Consider the following 22,358-nt stretch of genomic DNA (forward strand, 5'->3'; position numbering starts at 1 on the left):
TCATGTATATTTATTATATATAACGTTTTTTTATATATATATAATATTATCTTAAATATTTTACTATATATATAGTATGTATGTATGTTAATAAAGATGAACCTACTGATATATAAAAAATAAAATATATTAGTAAAATATTCTAAAGACAACATTTTATATACATTAAATATGTATATATGAAGAGTTCAGACGCAAAAGCCATCTGAAATTTTCTTCTAGAATGATCATTTTTATGAAGCTCGTATATTTAAGTTCAGTAATTTCACTTAAATGTCAATGAAAATTACCTATTAATTGCCATTTAAGTGAAATTACTGAATTTAAATAAACGAGCTAGATAATGATCATTCTAGAAGAAAATTTCAGATGGCACTTAGAGGTTTTTGCATCTGAACTCTTCATATGTAAATACACTTTTATCTTTTAAATAATTTATTAGACAAAACTAATGATATATGGAAATACAATTTTAAGGAAAACGTGTGTATATTAATGTGTTACATATATACACACATCATGTATAAATGTTATCTTTAATTTTTTTATTATATTTTTTATTTTATTTATATAAATTATATATCAGTAGGTTTATCTGAAGAATACATATCGACATCAAATACATAAATGTATGGATATAAAAATAAATACGTAAATATGATTGGTGCTGATAATATTATATATAAAACAAATACATAATTATAAGCAATACTCAGGTCTCCAATAAAGTGGTTGTTTGGTTGATACCAATACCAATGTTGTGTGCCCTGGAATCCTTGCTATTGGTGGAGATGGGCCTATTGATTTCAGTGGTCTGAAGCGCATTGATACAGGACCCCTGGACGAGCGCTGCCTCTCTGCTCAGCATGAAAAGCCACTAAGGCAAAAATAAGCCCTGAGTCAATATGGCCAGTGTGTATAAATAAACCTGTGCTGAGACATCAGTAGGCGAAGCGTTCACCTGCCGCATCTGCCTGTGATGATGATGATGTAGAGCAGATTGATGAAGGCTGACAGCTCAGATAAGCAGCGCGAGCGGCCGGGCTGCCCTCTGCCACGTAGAGGAACAGGAAGTGGAATAAGTTAAGCAATGCCCACTCTTCTTGATGTCAAGAGAAAGGAGCTGGAATTTTTATACAGGGGTTAAGAAAGATGATTTGAGAAATGCTTATGCCCATTGAAACAACAGAAATCAGATGCTGGATTTTATACATATGCTATGAATCAGTGTCCGAAAGCGTATTATGTGGAACGAACACTTTTTCTTCCAAAACATACATTTACATATTATATATTTAAATACACATTTTAAATTAAAAATACTAGTTGCACATTCAACAAAACTCGCCTTAGGGACAGTGAATACAGATATTTAACAGCAAACTACATCACTATGGCATCTGGTAATAAAACCCATAGCCATTTAGGCTTAAACAAAATAAAATGTGTCAAAATTACTATGTGGGTATCTTTGTTACTTAAGGTTTTGCAGCAAGTCCTAGTTAATTTCTTTCTCTATTAAGGGTGAAGTTCACCCAGCCGTGCCGGTTAAGAACTAGTGTGTGATTTGATGAAGTTGCTCTGTCTGGGCTGAACGCTGACAGTGATTCATTACACTGAGCGTGAGTTTGCTATGCTGATTGTGAGGTCTGGGAGTGCACGATGACAGGACTGTAGGCAGTGATCCAGGGACAACAGAGAATGAGCGAGCATGATAACACTCTCAATAGAAAGATCAAATTGATATGCGGGTTGTATTTGCAGGAATAGTTGTTTTTAAGCCATTTCATAGCACAGTACAATCAAAATTCTTTAATGCAGGAAGTAAAACTCAGTAAAAAAAAAATCTAGTTAAAAATCCACAACAATATTAACTAAATTAACTAAAACTAAAAGGGATAATACTGAATATATGCATAAATAAACCAATAAATAGTATCATTTTGCACAATGTTTGTTTCAAAAAGATCACGATTCTGAACAGACAATTTAATAAAATAACGTAATTTACTAGAGGTTCTGACAAAATGTTAATCTACTTAAAAAGGTTTTTTTGTTTTGTTTTTTTTAACTCGGTTTGAATGAATGATTCAATGACTCACGGATTTTAATGTTTCAGTGTGATTTTGTCAAAGGTTTAATATAATCGTTGTCATTTAGGAATGAGATTGCGTGTGTGTGTTAAACTGAGATTGCAATCTTTTAATTAATCGTGCTAAATAGTAAAAAACAACATTTTACAGTTTTTTTTTTACTAAAAGTTTTGAAGCTTGGTAAATGTCATGCAGACACATGCAAGAAACTAATCCACATCCAAGTCACCATGAAGTCAAATTGACAATTCTTTTTTTCATAGAATATTGCAGTGTTTATTATAAATTACTTTTTTCTCAGGAAGCAAATATTTTTATATTTTTGTGCCCTCGTAATTTTCAATCAAAAACAATCTCTTCTCCTCCCACTCCCAACGACTTGGCCTACATTATTCTCGTTCAAGAAGTCGTTTTACACAGATCGCAATTTCTATTTCATGCCAAATGTAACTTTATACTGGAAGCAAAACAATGTTGAATATAAATATGGACTATATGTCCCAATGTCAATGAGCAAAAGTCAAAGGAAATTATACAGATCAGTTTGGATGCAAAGGACTAGACACCCCAAATAATCAAAGTGAAATCAAGAAGAAAAGTTTATGAGTGAGTTTATAGTAATAGTAATCATAATCTGTTCACAGAAATTTAAACATTCCTCTACCATTATCTTAACCCCAGCATTAATCTGTTCAGTCAATGTTTTGAGCCCAGAATTATCATCACTTTATTTATAAATATATATCTATATAGTCCAAACAGGAGGATTTTTCATTTCATGCTGGCATTACTCAAACACTTATGAATGAAGAGATTTCCATTGTTAGGCTACAATGAGCTACAATTACTCCAATCACAATTACTGTAATTCTGTGCTGTATTGAAGAAAAACAAACATTATTATGAATCCTCCAGCGTGCCCGTCTGATTCTGGATAATATCTGTAATAAACACCCGAGACCCCTGAGTGAGAGGTGTGTGTGTCACCTCTATTAAGAAGCACTTGCTACAGGAAGTGGTTTTCTCGACTCCTTGCAATATTTACAGCAGCTTTTAAGCGTTAACCACATAGAGTCCATGTTCAGAGTACGCGCCACATAACTGTGAGAGAGTCACTGCTGCAAATGGCCTATACGTATTAGTGCTTATTGTAAAGTCATCTGTTAGCATAATCTCATATTAGGGTGGGCGGTATGACCACAGTCTTAAATCACAGTATGAGTCATATTAGCAATCACAGTAATGATTTATCACAATATGATTAACTTTCCTCAAAATTCAAATGAAGAAGTGTTTAGATATTAAATAACCATGTGCTAATGACTATTAATGAATAGTCCAGTCAATTGTTGAGGAATATGTATATACAATTACAGCCAATATCCTAGCTATGCATATGCATGCTAAGCAACTAGTTAATATGAGAATAAAATGAGAATTGTACCCTAAACTAAACCGATTGTTGTTACCGATTTAAAAAATAAATAAAAACACTTTAATTCAGAAAGCATTACATTTATCAAAAGTGACATCAAAAGACTTGTATACTGTAAAAAAAAAAAAAAAAAAAAATCTATTTCAAATGAATGCTGTTCATTTTAACTTTCATCCTTGGGGAAAAAAGTATCAGTTTTCACAAAAATATTAAGTAGCACAACTGTTTTCAAAATCAGCATATTAGAATGATTTCTGAAGGATCATGTGACACTGAAGACTGGCGTAATGATGCTGAAAATTCAGCTTAGCACAGGAATTAATTACATGTTTAAATGTATTCAAATAGAAAATAATAATATTAATATTAATATTTCACAATAAAAAAAAGTATTTGAACTGTATTTTCGATCAAATAAATGCAGCCTTGGTGAACATAAGATACTTCTTTCAAAAACATTTTTAAAACTCTTATCAATCCCCGCACTTATAAAGCTACAAATATATAAACGGTATCGCAAAAATCTCTAGTGGTTGCATATCCCGCTCAGCCCTCACTTGTAACATGCAAAACATCCACATGCTTCATGAGTGAGAACCTAATCCCATCTGCGGCATGACACCTTAGCGGGTTATGACATGGCAGGACCTTCTGTATGTGTGTTTTCCTAGGCTTAAAGGACACGTCCTGCTCCAGCGGTGCGTTTTAAGGCAGCTTCACCCCGCTTAACACGTCAAGCCCACTATCAGCCTAAGATTTCACAATCATGAAATCACCAGAGCACTAAACAAGCAGACTAACACTTCCATCCAAGAAAGAAGAATAGAGAAGAGAGAAAGACAGAGAATTACCGGGATCTTTGAGCTCCCTCAGCTGAGACCCGTTGCCATGGGATCTGTCAGGATTTTTAAAGGGTTAGTTCACCCAAAACTGAAAATGCTGTCATTAATTACTCATTACTCACCCTCATGTCGTTCCAAACCCGTAAGACTTTCGTTCATCTTCGGAACACAAATGAAGATCTTTTTAATGAAATCTGAGCTTTCTGTCCCTCCATTGACAGTCTACGCAACTACCATTTTCAAGCCCCAGTAATGTAGTAAAGGCATCATAAAAGTAATCCATGTGACCCAAGTGGTTTAACCTCAATTTTATGAAGCAACACGAGTGCTTTGTTTGCGCAGAAAAAACACAATTTACCACTTTATGAAAAATATTATTCCATAATTTTTGGGTGAGATATCTGATGGCCATTAAGAGCGGCAATAGACCAGGGTTTCCCAAATTGGGGTTGTACAACTGAAATGATTAAATTAAAATGAAATAATTTTAAAATAAAAAAAAACACTTACAAAAAAGATGTGTTCAGAATAATTAAAAATATTATTAAATAATACAAAAGTACATACATCATGCTAAAATAACACTGATCTAAAAATGCAGTTTGATGATCCATTTTATGATGTACTGAAAAATATGACAGAATAGGGGAGAGAAATGGAGTTTTCATTTGTGGGTGAATTATTCCTTTTGAAATCTACTCTGTACAAATCAACACAAACAAATTCTTTAAAATAACATGAACTTAAAAAAAATAATACACAAAAACAGCCTTGATCTGGTCACACACCAAGTAGGTTGAACATGCATGTGCTATCGACTGAAGTATAGAAACCTGTCTGAAAACAAGTGGCGTTTTGAAGGACATCTCCTTGACAAGCCATTTTGAGCTGAAGAAAAGAACCTTTGTGGAGTTCAAAGGGGAGAACTGTGATAATGCCTAATCGATTTGAGCTGACATGCTTTGAAGGCGATCCTCCCTTTGTGTGTGTGTGAGTGTGTGTGTTGGAAAGAGACTGCGCTCGGCCTAAGGGCCTGCCTGCTTTTGTCCCAGTCGTGCAGAGCAGCGAGGCTCTCTTTAGGACCCCTGGCTCTCCTTTGTCCTACATACACACAAGCATGCTCGGTGTAATGGTGGGTGAGCATGTGTGACACTCAGTCAGGTGAGCAAAACATTTGCTTATATGACAGGAGGATTTGTTTTGTTAAAGCTATCATAACAGTCATGACATGATACTCGAATCCAATGGAATGTTCCTACACAACTACACCATTCTCAAAACTATAACTGCATTTAAATCAAATGCTTTTTGGACAAGAGCATTGAAATCATCCTTAAACAGAATAGTTCACCCCCCAAAACTGGAAACGGTCAACATTTACTCACCCTCATGTTGTTCCAAACCTTTACAACTTTCCTTCTTCTATGAAACACAAATTTCACAATCTGTGAGATTAAAATGAAAGAAGCAATAAAGCATTGAGTTGTTGTGACTCCATATCAAGATATCTGATCAAATTTGGCTAAATATTTTCTCCCTTTACATAAGGACATGTTGGCAGACTTACTGCAGCTGTCTGAAATAGTTCTTACTAAATCCGAGAACGCTTAATGTCACAAGACAGCACTATAAACACACACAATAAAACTGTCATGATTTGTTTCTCCATTAGAGCAACAGGTAAAACCTGAAAATCACAGGAAGACGAAAGGAGCCCAATTAAAGAAATAGGGCAAAAGTTGATTTCGGGCACAGTGAATTTACACTACAATAACTCATATCCATTTATTGCTACTCTGAACTGTCATTAACAGTTACACACATTTATAGTACCTACAGTCAAGTTAACCTTTTGGAAAAAGTAGTTACTCTACAAAAAAACTAAAAAAGTATCTAACAAAATTGAAGCTGAATAGTAGCATTGTGTTATAAAAATGACCCAGTGACGAATGGATTCAATAAAATAAATCAGATTTTTTTGGTATGTGCGGGAGAGAGGAAAATAGAAGAGTGCAATTAATTATTGTCTCACCTCGCTATCCTGTAAAGACATGACAAAAGACACAGCAACGTTGAAAAGGGTTTTTTTTTTAAATAAATTGATACTTTTGTGCAGCAAAAAAAATGCATTACGTCAAATTACTGTTCTTTTTAATTTAACAAAAAATCAGTTTCCACAAAAATATCAAACAGCACAACTGTTTTCATTCAATTCAATTCTGCCATGAGGAATAAATTATATTTTAAATATATTTAAAAATAGAAAAGTTATTTAAAACTGTAATATTTCACAATATTACTGTGTCTCATTAAATAAGAGAATTATTTAAAAAACATAAGGACCCTAAACCTTTGAAAAGTCAAAGCTACACTTTACTACACACTAGCAGTTACTTCCCAAATTTGCTCATTATTCATCAGTCTTCATCTAAAACACAAGCCAAAGGAAAATGGACAGTACAGCTGTGAAGAATGAAGAAATCACTGAGCTTTATTGAGCATTTAAGTCTACACTCAAGATAACTGTGAAATCAGTTGAATAGGAGCTAATTTCATTTTACCACAATGCAAATAACCCAGCAGCGAGCGGCAGGAATCATAATATGCGGCCCCAGAGAGCCCAAGCGTCATGGGGGCTATAGTGCAGCAGTAATGGCCTAACAAGGTTACGTCTCCATAGGAGACACAGCAAATGGGGGGTTGGTTTGAGAGCAAACAACAAAGTGGCTGACACCCCATATTAAACAGTGTGTTCAAGTATCGGCGGTGTTATAAATAAATAATAAACGACTTTAACGAGCCTGAACGGGAATGATTCTTGCTTTATAAGCCTTTTAATGATCTTCAGCCCTTAAATAGAGATCTATGAATCAGATTCCAGGCATAAAAATGGAATTTACTGTATAACGCGGAATGTCACAAAATTTGGCAAATTTTGGCTGAATAAAATCAGAGGTTGCACTTAAAGGGTTAGTCCACCCAAAAATGAACCTTTTGTCATCAATTACTCACCCTCATGTTGTTCATGTCCTTTGGAACACAAATGAAGATATTTTGAAATGAAAACAGAGATTTATGTCCCTCTAGTCAGTCTAGTCACCCAAGACTCCCATGCTTTAAAACGTTCATAAAGAGATTGTAAAATTAATATGAATATTTTGAAGAGACAATATTAGCCTTTTATTCACATGTAAACATTGATCAGCAAACATGGAGAATTCAAATTTGGTAATAGGAAGCTCAAGCATGCTTGCTTGACGCCAGAGTTTTGCACAGGTACCCGACGGGTAAACCGCTAAAATATGATGTAACGGGTGGAATAATATCTGGTCATTTGCGGTGTGGGTCGGGAATCAATAGGCACGGGCGGACTGCTGGTCCAATAGCCAAGACTATTTCGACTCAATTCGGTACACACTGATGGACAGCTGCTTTCAAACGGTCCCGTGTTTATTTGTGTTCACACTCTGTAGTCTAAAGAACGTCAAAGGTTTCCAATTGCATCACACTTTGCAGCATTAAGCACATCAGCGTTTGTGCGCTGCAACTGAAGTGATTGACAGCTTCAGTCAAATAACCTATTCGCAAATTGAATACATTTTTTATTTTTCATGCTGCTAAGAGGACCAACGGCCACATACAGTATACACTGCAGAGTTTCAGGAGAGACAGAGTGAATGCAGAGTGAATTTGCTGAAATGTCCCTGATATTGAGACAGTAAAGGCTCATCCTTGGCTAAATGTTATTTTAACCTCCAAGCGTCTGTATAGCCTATGGTATGATTTAAACAAATGTGCATAATCATGCACAATTGTTCAAAATAGCCTGTATGGGCAGATTATTCACATGATGTAGGCGAAAGTTTTGTAATGTTTACACGACAGATGGATATTCTCATATTTTTTTCTTTTAATTATTACTATGTTGGGCTGCGTGTCTATTTTTTTAAATGCATCAACTCAAAATGCATAATGTTGGTTAGATTGCTTGTGTTACATGAGAAAATAATTTGTTCTACCTGATGTAGATGATTTAATGCAAGTGCAGATCAGGACAGGTCGGGGTCTTTATGTCAAACGGGTCGGGTGCTGCTCTCGGAGAACGGGTTGGGTATTTTGTTAAGTACTGCGGGTGCGGGTTTACCAAAGACCCGAGCAGTACTCTGTTTGACGCTCAACAACCAATGAGGTTCATTATCACAGGTTTCTCTAGCATTTTTGAGCTTCCACAAGAATCTATGAAGTTTGGTGTTACGTGTCAAACAAGGAAGGCTGAGCTTCCGTTTATGTTCGTTGATCACTGTTTATATTATTAGACAGAATTTTTATATTTGGCAAACTATCCCTTTAATCAAATCATGATACACACTAGTGTATATGAATATTATTGCAGTGCAAAAAAGACTGCTATTTAAATATGAAGTCTGCATGTGTGTCTCTTTGTGAATTAGTGCCGCGGATTTCGTGGACAATCGTGTAGGTTTCAGCATCTGCTATATCACTATATGAGGGCACTCCACATGAACATGATCTCCAGAGCTGGATTCAAGAAAAATTCAAAAGTAAAAGCAGAATTTGGGGAAAAATAAAACTGATTTCATAGGGCCCCACTCATACAGGCCCACGAAACCATACAGATGATACAACATCTCTAAGTGTAGAACTATCGAATGTCAGCAGGAGGATGTCAGATAATAAGCTATCACTTCACTTAGGGAAAACAGAAGCCATACTGTTTGGGTCTAAAATAAAATTGAAAAGATCCCCTGGTTTTAAGGTTTTAGTTGGTGATAATGAGATTATGTAAAGGACTCGGTTAGTTACCTTGGCTGTGTGCTGGACTGCCACTTGTCTGGAGTGGGACAATGAAGGTAAATCAAAGAGTACGTTTCTTGTCCAGAATCTCAAAGTTTTTGGACAAAAAAGCTATGTTAATTCTGGCAAATGCTCTAATTCAGCCTTATTTTGATTACGCATGTTGCCCTTGGTACAATGGTGTCTTAAAGCACCTGAAACTCAGGCTTCAGACTGCTCAAAATAGGGTTATAAGGCTTGTTTTGAACCTCCCCATGAGAACTCATCTTGATACTTCTCATTTTGAGACTATTGGGTGGTTAAAAGTAGAAGATCGAGTCTCTCAGATTCACCTGTGTATGGTAGATAGGACTGTGCATGGGGCTGTCCCCAAATATTTGAATAATTATTTCAATAGAGTGAGAGATGTTCACAGCAACTCTACCAGAGGCAGCTCTACTGATTTTGTACCTCCAAGAGTTAAGAGTAATTTAGGTAAAGAGTCCTTCTTGTTTGTAGCAACAAGCTTGTGGAACAGGTTGCCAGGAAATTTAAAGATGACCAGAAGTTTAGTAGGTTTTAAGCAGGCACTGAAAAAATGGCTTAGATGCCAATTTTAGTATGACAATATTTTACAGTTTTGTCTTGACGGTTTTATTTAATATTTATATGGATGTGATGATTGATGCTTGATTTATTGCCACTTGCTCTGTCCCCCCTTCCTCAGGACCTCAATGGAAATAAGCCCTAGGGCTTTATTGTGTTATCCTGACTTTGTTTTGTTTCTTTTAATGTATGATGCAAAGATGTATCGTATTTTAAACAAAATGGTCAAATATAATCAATCAATCAACATGCCTTTACACATCCCGACCAATCTGTGAAACAAGATTGGTAACCACCACAACCACATTAAGAGATGTATAGGACAGCACAGTTGATGTAATGGCACCAGAGAACAAGCCTAGTGTGTGTGTGTGTGTGTGTGTGTGTGTGTGTGTGTGTAAGAAAAGGTTCTGGTTATCACAGTCACAGTGTGAGGTGCAATGGGGTGGTTATCTAAAGACCAGGCCAAACGGTCGAGCCATGACATGACTCTCTCGTCTTATCAGCAGTGGGTGATGGAGCGATGGCCCTCAGCGGCGTGGGGGTGGGGGAGGATCATGCACCATTAATAGGCAAGGCGGACACAAGAATCCAACAGACATGTTCTGCTTATGTACACATACATGCTTTTGACATCCAAATGTTAGAATAGTGCTACATTTGCATTTCCAGAGAGAAAAAAAATCAGACAGTTCTGGACAGGGATGTGAAAACTACATATTTAAAAAATCAGCTATTCAGTGGGTTGTGTGAATGAATAGCAATTGGATAAGGAAACGGAAACCCTGTGCAATTAGCCTGGTTTCAGGTTCAACTGACACAAATCTGAAAATGCATTCTAGGGTTAATATTGCTGCTAGAAAAGAAGGGGCTCCAAACTCGCTTAAGAATATGTTTTCATTCCATTACAATGCACAAGGACATTTCTTTTAGCCACCGAATTATATGACGGGACTATTTTTACTGACACAGCAATGTTTGTGGAGAGCAGCTCAAAACTGATTGTGATGACTCTCATTTGTAAGTGTATCTGTTAAATGAATAAATGCAAATGTAAAAAAAAAAGATGTGATGCAAATGGCCATCTAAATGTGAGTGGCTTTAGCAGGGTTGAATTTTAAAAGATGCAATTTTTCCTAGAAGAAACCTTAAAATACAAAAAAAAAAAAATATTACAAAAAATAAAATAAATATAAACTAGTTCTAAAAGTAAAAAGCATTTAAAATCGTTAATAACACACTTGCGATTGCATATAAGTTGAATTGTTATTAATGGTTTCCACATTCTTTGACAGATGAATATCTGTTTCCAGTCTTTTGTGAATAGTAATACAGTATCAAGATTTTATACAAAAACAAATGGGCTAATGTAGAGACTAAAAAGGAAAAATTCACAATATAGAAATTTCCAAGACATACATGCATTTTTTAAACTCCCATGACTATGGAAACTCTGTGCACAGTAAACACAAACACTCATCTAATCTTTTTCATTGCCTCAATTTTAGGAAATCAGATGACAAGAGCATGGTTTCTTTATCACAGTGAGGGTAGAACGTTCTTAAAAAAAAATAACAGCTTCAACAAAGCGCAGTCAAAGCACTAACACCCATCTGCAGAAATAAACATGCCAGCTTCCTCAGGCAGTCTCAGAGACAGGGGCAAGGGATATCGCTGACTATTGATAGACGCGGCTCAGACCATTTCGCCTTTGTGAGCGCTGACACAATAGAAGTAATGTCTGCAGTTCCAGTCAAAGCAAATGACTGCCCAACCATTCCCTTTATCAAGCGCAAAAGCAACAAACAAGTACAAAAAAAATTGAATTCTTCACCATTCTAGACACTTATTTTAATAACACACTAAGGAATAAGACATGTTGAGAAAGCTATATATATATATATATTATCAGAGCTCTGGACTATCAGCATGCCTAAAGGAAATCTGCAGACCTTTTCTGCAACGATTTTGGGGGGAAATATGGAGAGTTCTGTGGATACCTGTATAGGAATATGGTAAAATATGTTAAACAGACCAGAATGTACTACGCTCTTATTGGTAGCAGAAAGCAAAGTAAATTAGCCAAAGTATGTAAAATAAACACAAATGAGTATTTATTTTGATTGACTTATTTTTGGCCTTATTCTTATTTTTTTCTTTGTCCGATTGTGTAAGTCACTTTGCATAAGAGTGTCTGCTAAATTAATTAATACGAATGTAAAAAAAACACCTTGAGATGTGACACAATGGCCATCTGATTGTGTGTGGCTTAAGCAGGGATGAATTTAAAAATGTTTAACTCTTTCTAAGCATTGTCTCATAAATGACGGATATTTTCATCAATGGCAGGGAAAGAGTTAAAAAGAATTTTACGACAAATACAAAAATAATCAAATAAAACAGATGTGTAAAACAAACCTATCTTACTTCCTTTATATAACGTTTCATGTGAAATACATCACATAAAAGAGAACCAGGGTAGTCTATGGGGAAAAAAATATTTCATGCATCAAGCTATTTGGCTATTAGTTAACATTATCCAGTAGCCTAAATGGCTGGAAAGAAGAGGTGGAAGGGGGGAAAATCACAATTTGATTAAAGATTACAAAGAGACAAATTTTCATTGAAATAATGTCCACCCATGATTCCTTCACAATAAGACCAGAACCGTTAGTATTAAATCGGAAATCGGATCAATTTTCATGTTGACTACCACCTCATTGAGCGTTACTGTTCTGTTTCGTGTGAAAGACGGGTGTCTTGTGACGGCTGTGAGGCTGTCCGCAGGACATTCTCTGACACAACACCAATAAAAAAAAGCCCCACAGTGAATCTGACAGCTGGACCAGAGCCAGGGCATGATAAACGCTGTCACTGTCACAAGCCTGTAATAAATGTGAGCTTCACCGAGGGAAAGAGAAAAAAAGAGAGATACGGAGAGAGAGACAGAGAAGAAAGAAAGCGGGTTAAGGAAGACCCCCTGAGAAAACGAGGCGTTGCTGAAGGGCTACCTTTCAATTTAGACAAAGGGTTGCTGAGCATTGAATACATTTGCAGGATTTTTCAGTGTACAAACTGCCTGCGGAGAGTCTGACCTGTGTGTAATAGCGCTGAGAGCACCATCAGCACAGGCTACGAGAGAACCCGGGCCATAATTGGCGACGTGATTGCTTTCTGTGATTCATGAGTATGCATCAGATCTCAATTACACAATCTTGCCAAGAGTCCTCTTTAAATATTTACTCAGAGCGTCTCAGCACGCAGGCTTGCAGCGTGCGCTGCTTCCATCCATTGTCTTTGCACTTCTTTATTCAGGCATAATGAAGGGGAGTTACTGCGGCAGTCTGCAATAATAACCACGATGATGGTATGTTATGCCGTACAGGCCGCAAAGTTCCTGAACCTTACTTTTGTAATGAGTCTCTTCATTAGTCTAAACACCGTAACTGTGGGAAGCAATTCCCTTAAACTGCGCCTCTGTGTTGCAGTGTAAGGACAGATATAAAAATAAAATTGCTTTCTGTTTTAATCTAAGGTCTAGTTTTTCGGTCCATAAATTTTATATTATTGTTCCAATATTTGCAGAGCAGGACAAAAAAAAGACAGTGTGTGAAATCTACAGCAATGGCCTGAATTACAAATCAATAAAGAAAACAAGCCGAACACTTCCAGGTCAATAGATGAATCCACAGTGGAACACTTGTGTAAAAAGAAAAAAACTTATTAGTTATGATATGGCAGAAATCAGTACAAGTATTTTTATATCACGGTAATGGCATAAATAAAGATAACTTGAAACAGATTTTAAACAAATGGTTAATATATTAAACAATTAAGTAAATATTATTTAATAAGGAATATTTTTGGATAATCTACAGAATTAAATATTTTACAAATACAAGGTACTCATATAATAATTTTTATTTGGAACTTAATAGATGCAAACCAAAATATTATTCATAAATTAAATAATCAATGAAATCTCAATGAAATCCACTCACGCTGTTTGTGAAATTACGTCTTACTGATTTCATTTGTCAAGAGTTATTTAATAAAGATGTATGAATTGTAGCTCACCTTCAGCATTATAATTATTTAACCAATGCCGGACAGAAATTGAGATGGCACTGCTGCAAGCATGTCATATACAGTACGCCATACCTCTTACAGCAAGCGCGTCTTTATGCACTGTCAGATAGGTCTCCGAGATCGGCAAATTGAGAGAACGCTGATCGAGTCATTAGAAGTGATTAATCGAAGGACAGCGATCGGTAGCCGATCAATCGGAGCACCCCAAGCCAACATTCCTGCCTGAATACATGGTTCACACACTGGTGAGACTGTACACCAGGGTTCACCAATCTCGGTCCTGGAGGGCCGCTGTCCTTAGTTTAGCTCCAACCAGTTCCAACACACCTGTTTGAAAATTTCTAGTATGCCTAGTGAGACCTTGATTAGCTGGTTCAGGTGTGTTTAATTGGGGTTGGAGCTAAACTCTGCAGGACAGCGGCCCTCCACGACCAAGATTGGTGAACCCTGCTGTACACCAATGATGCAGAGCGTTTGAGTAAAACAATGTTGAGATTAAATTAAAACAGCATAATAAATGATAAACATTAAAGCAATACCATAGCACACTCCTTATTAAGTAAGAACCACAAAATTAAACCCAGAAATCCTGGAGCGGATTGTCTACAGCCGGCGTTTCAAACTGTTGCATCAGCACTGTGGTCAAACACCTTCATCCAGGGCTGCTGACATGTTTAACAAGTCGAATACTGTGTCACTGTAGCCACAGGTCACGTAAACTCAACTTCTAGACGGAATAAAAAACCCATCACAACAGAGGCATGAAAGCTCACTTCTCAACTGAGAGAGCTTTGATAATGAGGGCCAATATGGCAACTCATTACTCAGAGGAATTCTATCAAAGAAAAAAAAAATCCCAGAAAATTCCACGAATAATGCTTTAAGCAGCACAAACACACTAGGGCTGGTTGATACACGATATTTACTGTACATGCAATACTAATTTGTTGGTAATGTATAAATCAACTAACATTTTGTGATTATTTTATTGTGTTTTTTATTTGCCCACTCAGTTTCCGAAAAACCACATCAGTAAGCTAGATTCACACAGCTGCTTCTTACTACAGCAAGTTTTAGAGAATTAAAACGTTTTAATATGGTCTCTGATTTAAACCTCAGCAGCAAAAATGCAGAGTGCAATGAATGTTAATTTGAAATGTTTGCTTCAATTAATCGGTTCCATGATTCAACTTGAGTCATCATACAAGTTCACAGAAGTTTTTAAAGAATTTAAAGATCCCTGTCTTGATTATTTTTAATCATTTACTCTACTAAAAAAGTAAACCAACCTTCTACAGGATAAGCTATATAATTGATATTAAAAACTATGATATTTTCATAGCTATATAGCCTAGTCCTAACACACACACACACACTTCAGGGATAAACTAGGCTGAACAGATGTACTGTAACACACCAAGCAAGCTCATATCAAAGCCGCTTACTTCCTCAAACATACACACTCTGGTTATTAAGAGCCTTAGGGGAATTATTTACAACTCATACATGTTATATTCTCACAAATGTGACAATTCAAACAGTAAACCACTGCTGAAGTTACAGAGCGGTCGTTGAGTATATAAACAAATGCACTTTCATCCGCAAGTAGCTTCAATGGGACTATGGTGCAAAGATCCTTTTTGCTTCCTTTTTGCACTTCTTCCTCTTTTTGCCTGTTCAACATGGACGCAAGGCTTCAATAGCACTCATCATTCATCTTTAGAGGCGATTTGAGTTTTACTGTTTATTTTTATGAAGACATGCAAATTTGAGCTGGGAAGCAGTCGGTCTCCCGCTCCACGGCATGAATTTTAATAGATTGCTTAAAAACTCAGAGCTCTCTCCACATCACTGTTAAAAATCTGCTTCTTAGGAAGAATCTAATTGTAAATTACAGTGACAGGGCAAGTAGCTGGACAGAAACTGGAAGGAAAATGCAGAAAGTCAGGCAGCACCTGAAGCATTTGAATTTGTCTCTGGATAAGTGAATCACTATACCCATTTTCCCCTTTAGTCATGCTGGAACACATCATTTCAAACATGTTAGCGTAGCTCTGCCTGCCTAAACACTTATTACAAAAGCAGCGTGAAACCAGAGACAAAAGTGCAGTTTACCCTATCAATCTCTGATGGAGAGCTGACAGAAAAACCAGAGAACTGCCTGATTAAAAGAATATCTCACCCAAAAAATTCTCTCGAGAAGGCTGTATACTGTGCACATGAGTCTAGCGGCTTTTGAACGTCCATTTGGCTATAATAAATAGGGGTGGAAATCTTTAGGCACCTCACGGCCCAATTATTCAGTAATTCCAGTCTTACTTCCTGCACAAACCGTAGGATTGTAACAAATTTGCATAATGCCAGTCTATGGTCTTCATTGGCTGCCTCTGAACAATGTCTACTTTGACTCGCCCTCAAACACTGTAGTTGTAGCCGAGGCCTGGAAGAGTTTGGTTCGTGTTATCAACATGTTAAGAAGACACCGTTTTCTGCACTGTGAAAGCAAATCCACTTTGCACGCACTTCCAAAGAATGAGGACTCCGTCTCAAATTGATACGGTAAAACCGTGTTCGTATCACTGTGTATTAAGTGCTAAGGAAGATCCATAGCTGAAATTCAGGTATTCAGGTAATGGTAAAGTTTAATTTACAACATGCGCTGTAAGTGGTAGACCAATAGCAACAGACTGGGCAATCTGACCAATCAGAGCAGAATAGGCTCTCGGAAAGGAGGGGTTTAGAGAGAACGGATCCTTTATCGAACCATTTCAGACACTGTGAGAAAATAGATGATGCTGCAATGTATATTATTAGAAAATTAAATATTCCTGTAGGGGACCTCCAAAACTAAAATAGGAACTTTCAAAATAGCATTGCATGGGCACTTTACTCGCTTACATGAAGCCGAGCACAGCTGCATGCCGTAAGCAAGCATCCTTCAGACATCTATCAATATAAGTGAGTTTCGCGTATCAAATATATACTGCATTTCAAACGGCATTAATTATGCCTTCATAGAGCATTTAGATTAGAAGACAATGAAATATAAGCTGGTGAAACTGCACATTGTCAAGCAAAGAGCACAGTGCATATCCTGTGCAAATCTGAAGTTTCATAATCTTTGATGATAGAATCACAAAGCAATGGAGAATCTTTTTTTTCCACCCCCAATAATAAATATGTAATTTCAGGAGTTACATGTGTATATACAGTAATACAGTGCATGAGTCATATGGACTACTTCATAATGTTAATCATTTATGGCACTTGACAGCATCCGGTCACTGTAAGCTTCACAGTATGGAAAGAGCAGTGAAATAAAATGCATAAAAAAATGTCTACTTTTGTTTTGCCCAGAAACAAATAACAGCATAAGCACAGGTTTGGAATGACATGAGGGTGAGTAACTGATAGAATTTTCATTCCATTCAAGTAATGAAGCCCAGACCTACTGTAAGAAATAAACCCAGAGCCATATGAAAGCCTAGACTGATATGTTTCCAGAGATACTATGTGATGTGGCACATTACCAACAAATCAGTATAATATGTCAGCCTCCAGGTAAACTGTGCTCAAGGGAAATGCTGTCTGAGAAAAGAGCCAGTGAGGGAGCTAATGATGAACGTTACTGGATAAACATCTCAGTGTGTTGAACTGTGTGGCTGCACAGATCCGACCATGAAAAGCCACCAAATCCCTGCATTGTCAATTACCATTATCAGCATCTCTGGCTCACGGCTCCAAGCTGCTGAACTGATCTCACGGCTGGCAGAGCGCATGCTGTGTTGTGCCCTCTCAGAAAAAGCATGGCATATTCGTTTCTCAACATTTGCACTTAGGAACGGTTCACCCAAAAATGGAAATTATGTATTATTTTCCTACACCTCAAGTAGTTTCAAACCCATAGGACTTTCTTTCTTCAGTGAAACATAAAAGGGGAAAAAAATCTGATCCTGGCTGCTATTTTTATTGCAATTACAAATAACTCTACTTTGTTAAACAACAAATCTGTATTTAATTTATAGATATTAAAGAATGATACAGTCAAAATGTAATGAATCTCATGCATAAATACCTCTGCCTAAACTGTGCTGAATAGCAGCACACTGTCATCTGGGTCAGGTAGTGAAATTTGTAAAAAGATAAATCACATCATGGTACATTTTTGAACCCTAGTGTGCAGTATCAGTAGTGCATGACCTGTCAAGCGAGCCGAGACCAGTTGCTGGAGGTGTTTTTGACATGACGTTGGATCAAATGAATGTGCTGTATTCAATGCCTGCTTTTGGACATTGGACTTGCACTCAGCTTTATCAGATGTTGGGTAACTGAGACACTCTAGCACTCTACTTGACTGCTAAATTAACAAAAAGCAACAAGGCCAAATGCATTTTGATTTAAGATTTTTTGGATGGTTCAGATTCCACCCAAACTATACATTTACAGCTTCACAACACAACAAACATAAAACTTGTCAAATGTCAACCAATGGGGATTTTTCAATACCACAAATTGTGGGCAATATACTGTTCAAAAGTTTGGGGTCTGTAAGATATGTTAAATGTTTTTGAAAGAAGTCTCACCAAGGCTTAATCCAATTTAAAATGTATTAAATGTATATAAATAAAATGTATTCCTGTGATGATAAAGCTGAATTGTCAGCATCATTTCTCCAGTCTACAGTGTCACATGATCCTTCAGAAATCATTCTAATATGCTGATTTGATGTTCAGGAAACATTTCTTGATTTTTCAGGATTCATTGATGAATAGAAAGTGTAAAAGAACAGCATTTGTATGAAATCATGAAGACATTTATAATATTACAAAATACTTCTATCCATTTTGACCAATACATCCTTGCTGAATAAAAGTATACATTTTTACTAACCCCAAACCTTTGAACAGTATACATTTTATTTAAGCAACTGAGATGTAGGCATTTAAAAGTCAAGTATGCCATTTCTGTTCCATCACTAAACTGAAACGCAATCTGCCAAATGTGCAGTTTACAACCAATACTGATAATCTCAAAACGATCAGTATATCAGTCTATCACTAAAATATGATCTCAATAAATGCAATCTCATACTATCAAACCAGCTCAGATATAGCCAATACATGACACAACATCTATAAAATCTTGTTTGAGAGGCATAAATCAATAAGCATAAATCTCTGCCAATATTACAGAAAGCCAAAACACATATCCATTATGGACTTTTAAAATTATAACCGACCAGAGGAGACTCTTCCAATAAAAGCCCAATGAATGAAAGCACTTTAAAAGACCAAGAAACAATCAGAAAATTGCCATCCTTCAAAGAAAAGAAGGGGGAAAAAAACAAGTCCAACAGAGCAGATTTTAAAAGCTCCCTCGTCTTGTTCTGGCATCTCTAGGTCAGCTCATTAAAACAGATGGGGGTTCAGCAGTAAGTTCAGCATGAGGATGTGAAATCAAAGCCATATGCTTCGGAGCAGCATCTGCCATATTATTACAAACACAACAGCACCAAGACCACAGGAACATCAGTAACAATAATGCTTGGAGAAAAAAAAAAAAGCCCTATCCTTCCTAACCCTTTGAAGCCGAGGAGCAAAATGCCACATCCGTCCTGAGCGAATCCATCAGTTTAAAAGCAGTCTAAAAACTCCCAACAGTTAGTGCTGAAAGTCAATTCTTTCCTACAGCGATTCTTTTTCAAACCAGCCCATAAAGAAATAAAATGACAGCATGCGTTAAATAACATACCTGCAGTTGGGTGGAGGATCCAGAGTGATTTCTGCAAGCTCTTTCTGGATTCTGCGAGAGAGAAGCGAGGGAGAGGGAGAGAAAAGAGAAAGGGAGAGATGGTGAGAAAGCTGTGAGAATTGCAAGCAGCCGGGGAATTACACTGCCCTCTACCTCTGCTGCGTTTACTGCACGGCTGGCTCTCCCTTCAGCACAGCTAACATGGCTGCTTCCTCTTTGTTCTCGGAGGCATAACCCGAATCCCATAACAGGAAAACTTTGCCGTGCTCGTTTCTGCCTTTCTCTCCATTGCACACCGTTGATTTTCACCTCGGCTCAAAGCCCTCTGCCCTTAGTTCACACCCCACCCCTCGTCTACGCGTTTAAGTCACTTTAAGCACAAAAGATTTTCTTTTAAAGCTTATATGCAAATGAGGTAGAGGGAGGGAGGGGGGTGTGCTTCGGCATATTTGACAAGAGCTTTAATGCACTGCTCGGGTGCTGTTACTAAAGCATTATCAACAGCATGTAAGGGAGCCAGGGCAGGATTTTTGACATTTTCTAAGAATAACTGTTTGATCTTTCATTCCTCCCACATTGAGAAAAGTCTATGGCGTTTTAATGAGCACTGATATGGATTGATTGGTTAACGTTGTTTTTAGCGCCAAATCCACCTCGCTATGAAATTTATGGGTAGAATCGCTGTATTTGCAAAACAAAAAAGCATCTTGGTTAAAACAGAGACCACGAGGCAGAGCGATTTGACTCACTTCTCTTGCTCCTCACAATAACTTTATGTAGAAGTTTCCGATGTCTCAGGAGAACTTTTGCTTGGTGTGCTTCATTAAATATAAGTTGATGACACATCAGACGGTTTCTTTGCTCAAGCAGTTAAGTCATTTTCTAAGCTTAGTGCTTTTGTTCTCAAGTACGGCGCACAAACAGCAAAACCGTTAATTGGCACATTGCAAAAATAAACTTGAAACACTTATTCACAAAAAGTGATGATTAAAAAAAAGGAGTGTTGACAGAATACATGCCTGACTTAACAAAATGACATTTAATCCTCAAAACAGCTAGAGAGTGAATGGCATCTTTACCTCTTCGCACTGGAGGATAATTTGGCTGTTGTTTTGCTGGACAGTTTGGTGGATTTCTTCTGCTGTTGCGGAGGCGTGGGTTGTTTTCGCTCCTCTTGTTCCTCTGGTTCTGGCACCGGAGGATCTCTCTGATCCGCATCGGAACTACCGCTGCTGGTGCTGGGACTTTCATCATCTGACCGTTGTCTTTCACTGGACATTTTCCACCTTTGTAAAGGACAACAAGAGGTTCTGAACCAGGGCTGACTGCGATCACAGAATAGCCCAAAGTTCTTCTGGGGTTTAAGAAAATCACAGATTTGCTCAGTAACTCAACGTTGCCTGGAATCCTAACCCTTAAGTTTCTAAACACAAACAGAAGCAATATTTGATGAGATTGCCAGGAAAAAGAGCAAACACTCAAGTGACATATCACAGAAACTTCTTAAAGACTATTTCTACAAACAACATTTATTTCTGTATCTATTTTTATCCACTTCAGCTTTGCTAGTACTTAGTTATTAGAAACACTGGTATCTGTACCAGTTTCTACAAGTAACACTTCCTTGTTAAAAGTCATAAGTGTGCACAAGTCAGAATGGCTACTTTAAAGTTCAATTTAAAAATTACTAGTAAGATGTAAGTAACAACTAGAATACACACAAGTCTCTTAATAATTAGGCCTTTCGGGGAAACTAAAATAGATTAGCAACTATTTGAATAGATAGAAGAAACAAAAAAATAATCAGAGTTATCTAATGAACAGGTACAAGTAAAACTTGAAAATGTAGTAGCAACAGCTGGAATGCATACTATCTGGAAGTGAATAGCTGATATCTGAATCACAGATTATCATTGAATTTAACTGCATAAACACATGCAACTAATAAAAAAAAATAGTTACGTGCCACTATTGGAATGAATACTAGTAATGAATAAACACTATAGCAACTAGTCACAACTAGTATCTAATGGATTGCTTACATTGATACTTGCTACTGGTAAACGTTAAAATGAGGTATTCGTTTGAGGAATGAACGCTAAAACTGCTTGCCATAAGAGCAACAATCAAAAGGACTCCAATATTTGGACTCTGAAAACACAAGCAACCCTATAGCCGATCCAATTACATCAAACTGTTGTCATTCAGAAGGACAAAACGTCAAGCCACAGACACACCAACTTAATCCATTATCGACTGAGCTGATAGTATTTGTAAATAGCGCAGCGGCAACATTGTTGCAACCATTATGACGTTTCACATGGATCCGCGATACATTGTATCAGTTTTGCGCTTAATGTTACAAGCTGCAGAGCGACCATCACACGTTCACAAAACCCTCCTCTGCAAAAACAGCCTTGTTGAGTTTTTTCGCTTTCCATCTGCTGAATAAGGTGCAAGTGGCTGAGCTTATGAGACTAAACGAGAAAAACACACGGCTGTTCCAGCAGAATCTATCGCTGAGAAGAAGGAGATTTCAAGAGCTGCAAAGGAAAGCAATAATTGCACCTATTCGCAGCATGTCCACCCCCTTCACTTTAGGAGAACAAGGCGATATCGCGAGCGGATTGCGAGGAAAATTCGAGTCGTTTAACGCACGCCGGGGCGAAAAGATTCAGATTGGATCTTTTAAAATCCTTTGTAAGAGGTTTGTTATGGTAGGAGGCACTCCAGTATCAGCATGGTGTA

The 22,358-nt window shown here is 37.1% G+C and overlaps 1 protein-coding gene across 1 annotated transcript in view; it reads right to left on the minus strand.

Annotated features, from left to right (window-relative positions):
- ube2e3 (ubiquitin-conjugating enzyme E2E 3) overlaps positions 1–22,358 on the minus strand; it is a 41,321-nt gene that overhangs the window by 18,433 nt on the left and 530 nt on the right. Inside the window, exons 2-3 of the mRNA XM_079880527.1 lie at positions 20,690–20,896; positions 19,611–19,661 (exon numbers count right to left, since the gene is read on the minus strand). Coding sequence (XP_079736653.1) covers positions 19,611–19,661; positions 20,690–20,889 — 251 coding nt within the window. The 5' untranslated portion in view covers positions 20,890–20,896. The remainder of the gene's footprint in view (positions 1–19,610; positions 19,662–20,689; positions 20,897–22,358) is intronic.

Source organism: Squalius cephalus (genome assembly GCF_949319135.1).
Source record: "Squalius cephalus genome assembly, chromosome: 9".
Lineage (NCBI taxonomy): Eukaryota > Metazoa > Chordata > Actinopteri > Cypriniformes > Leuciscidae > Squalius > Squalius cephalus.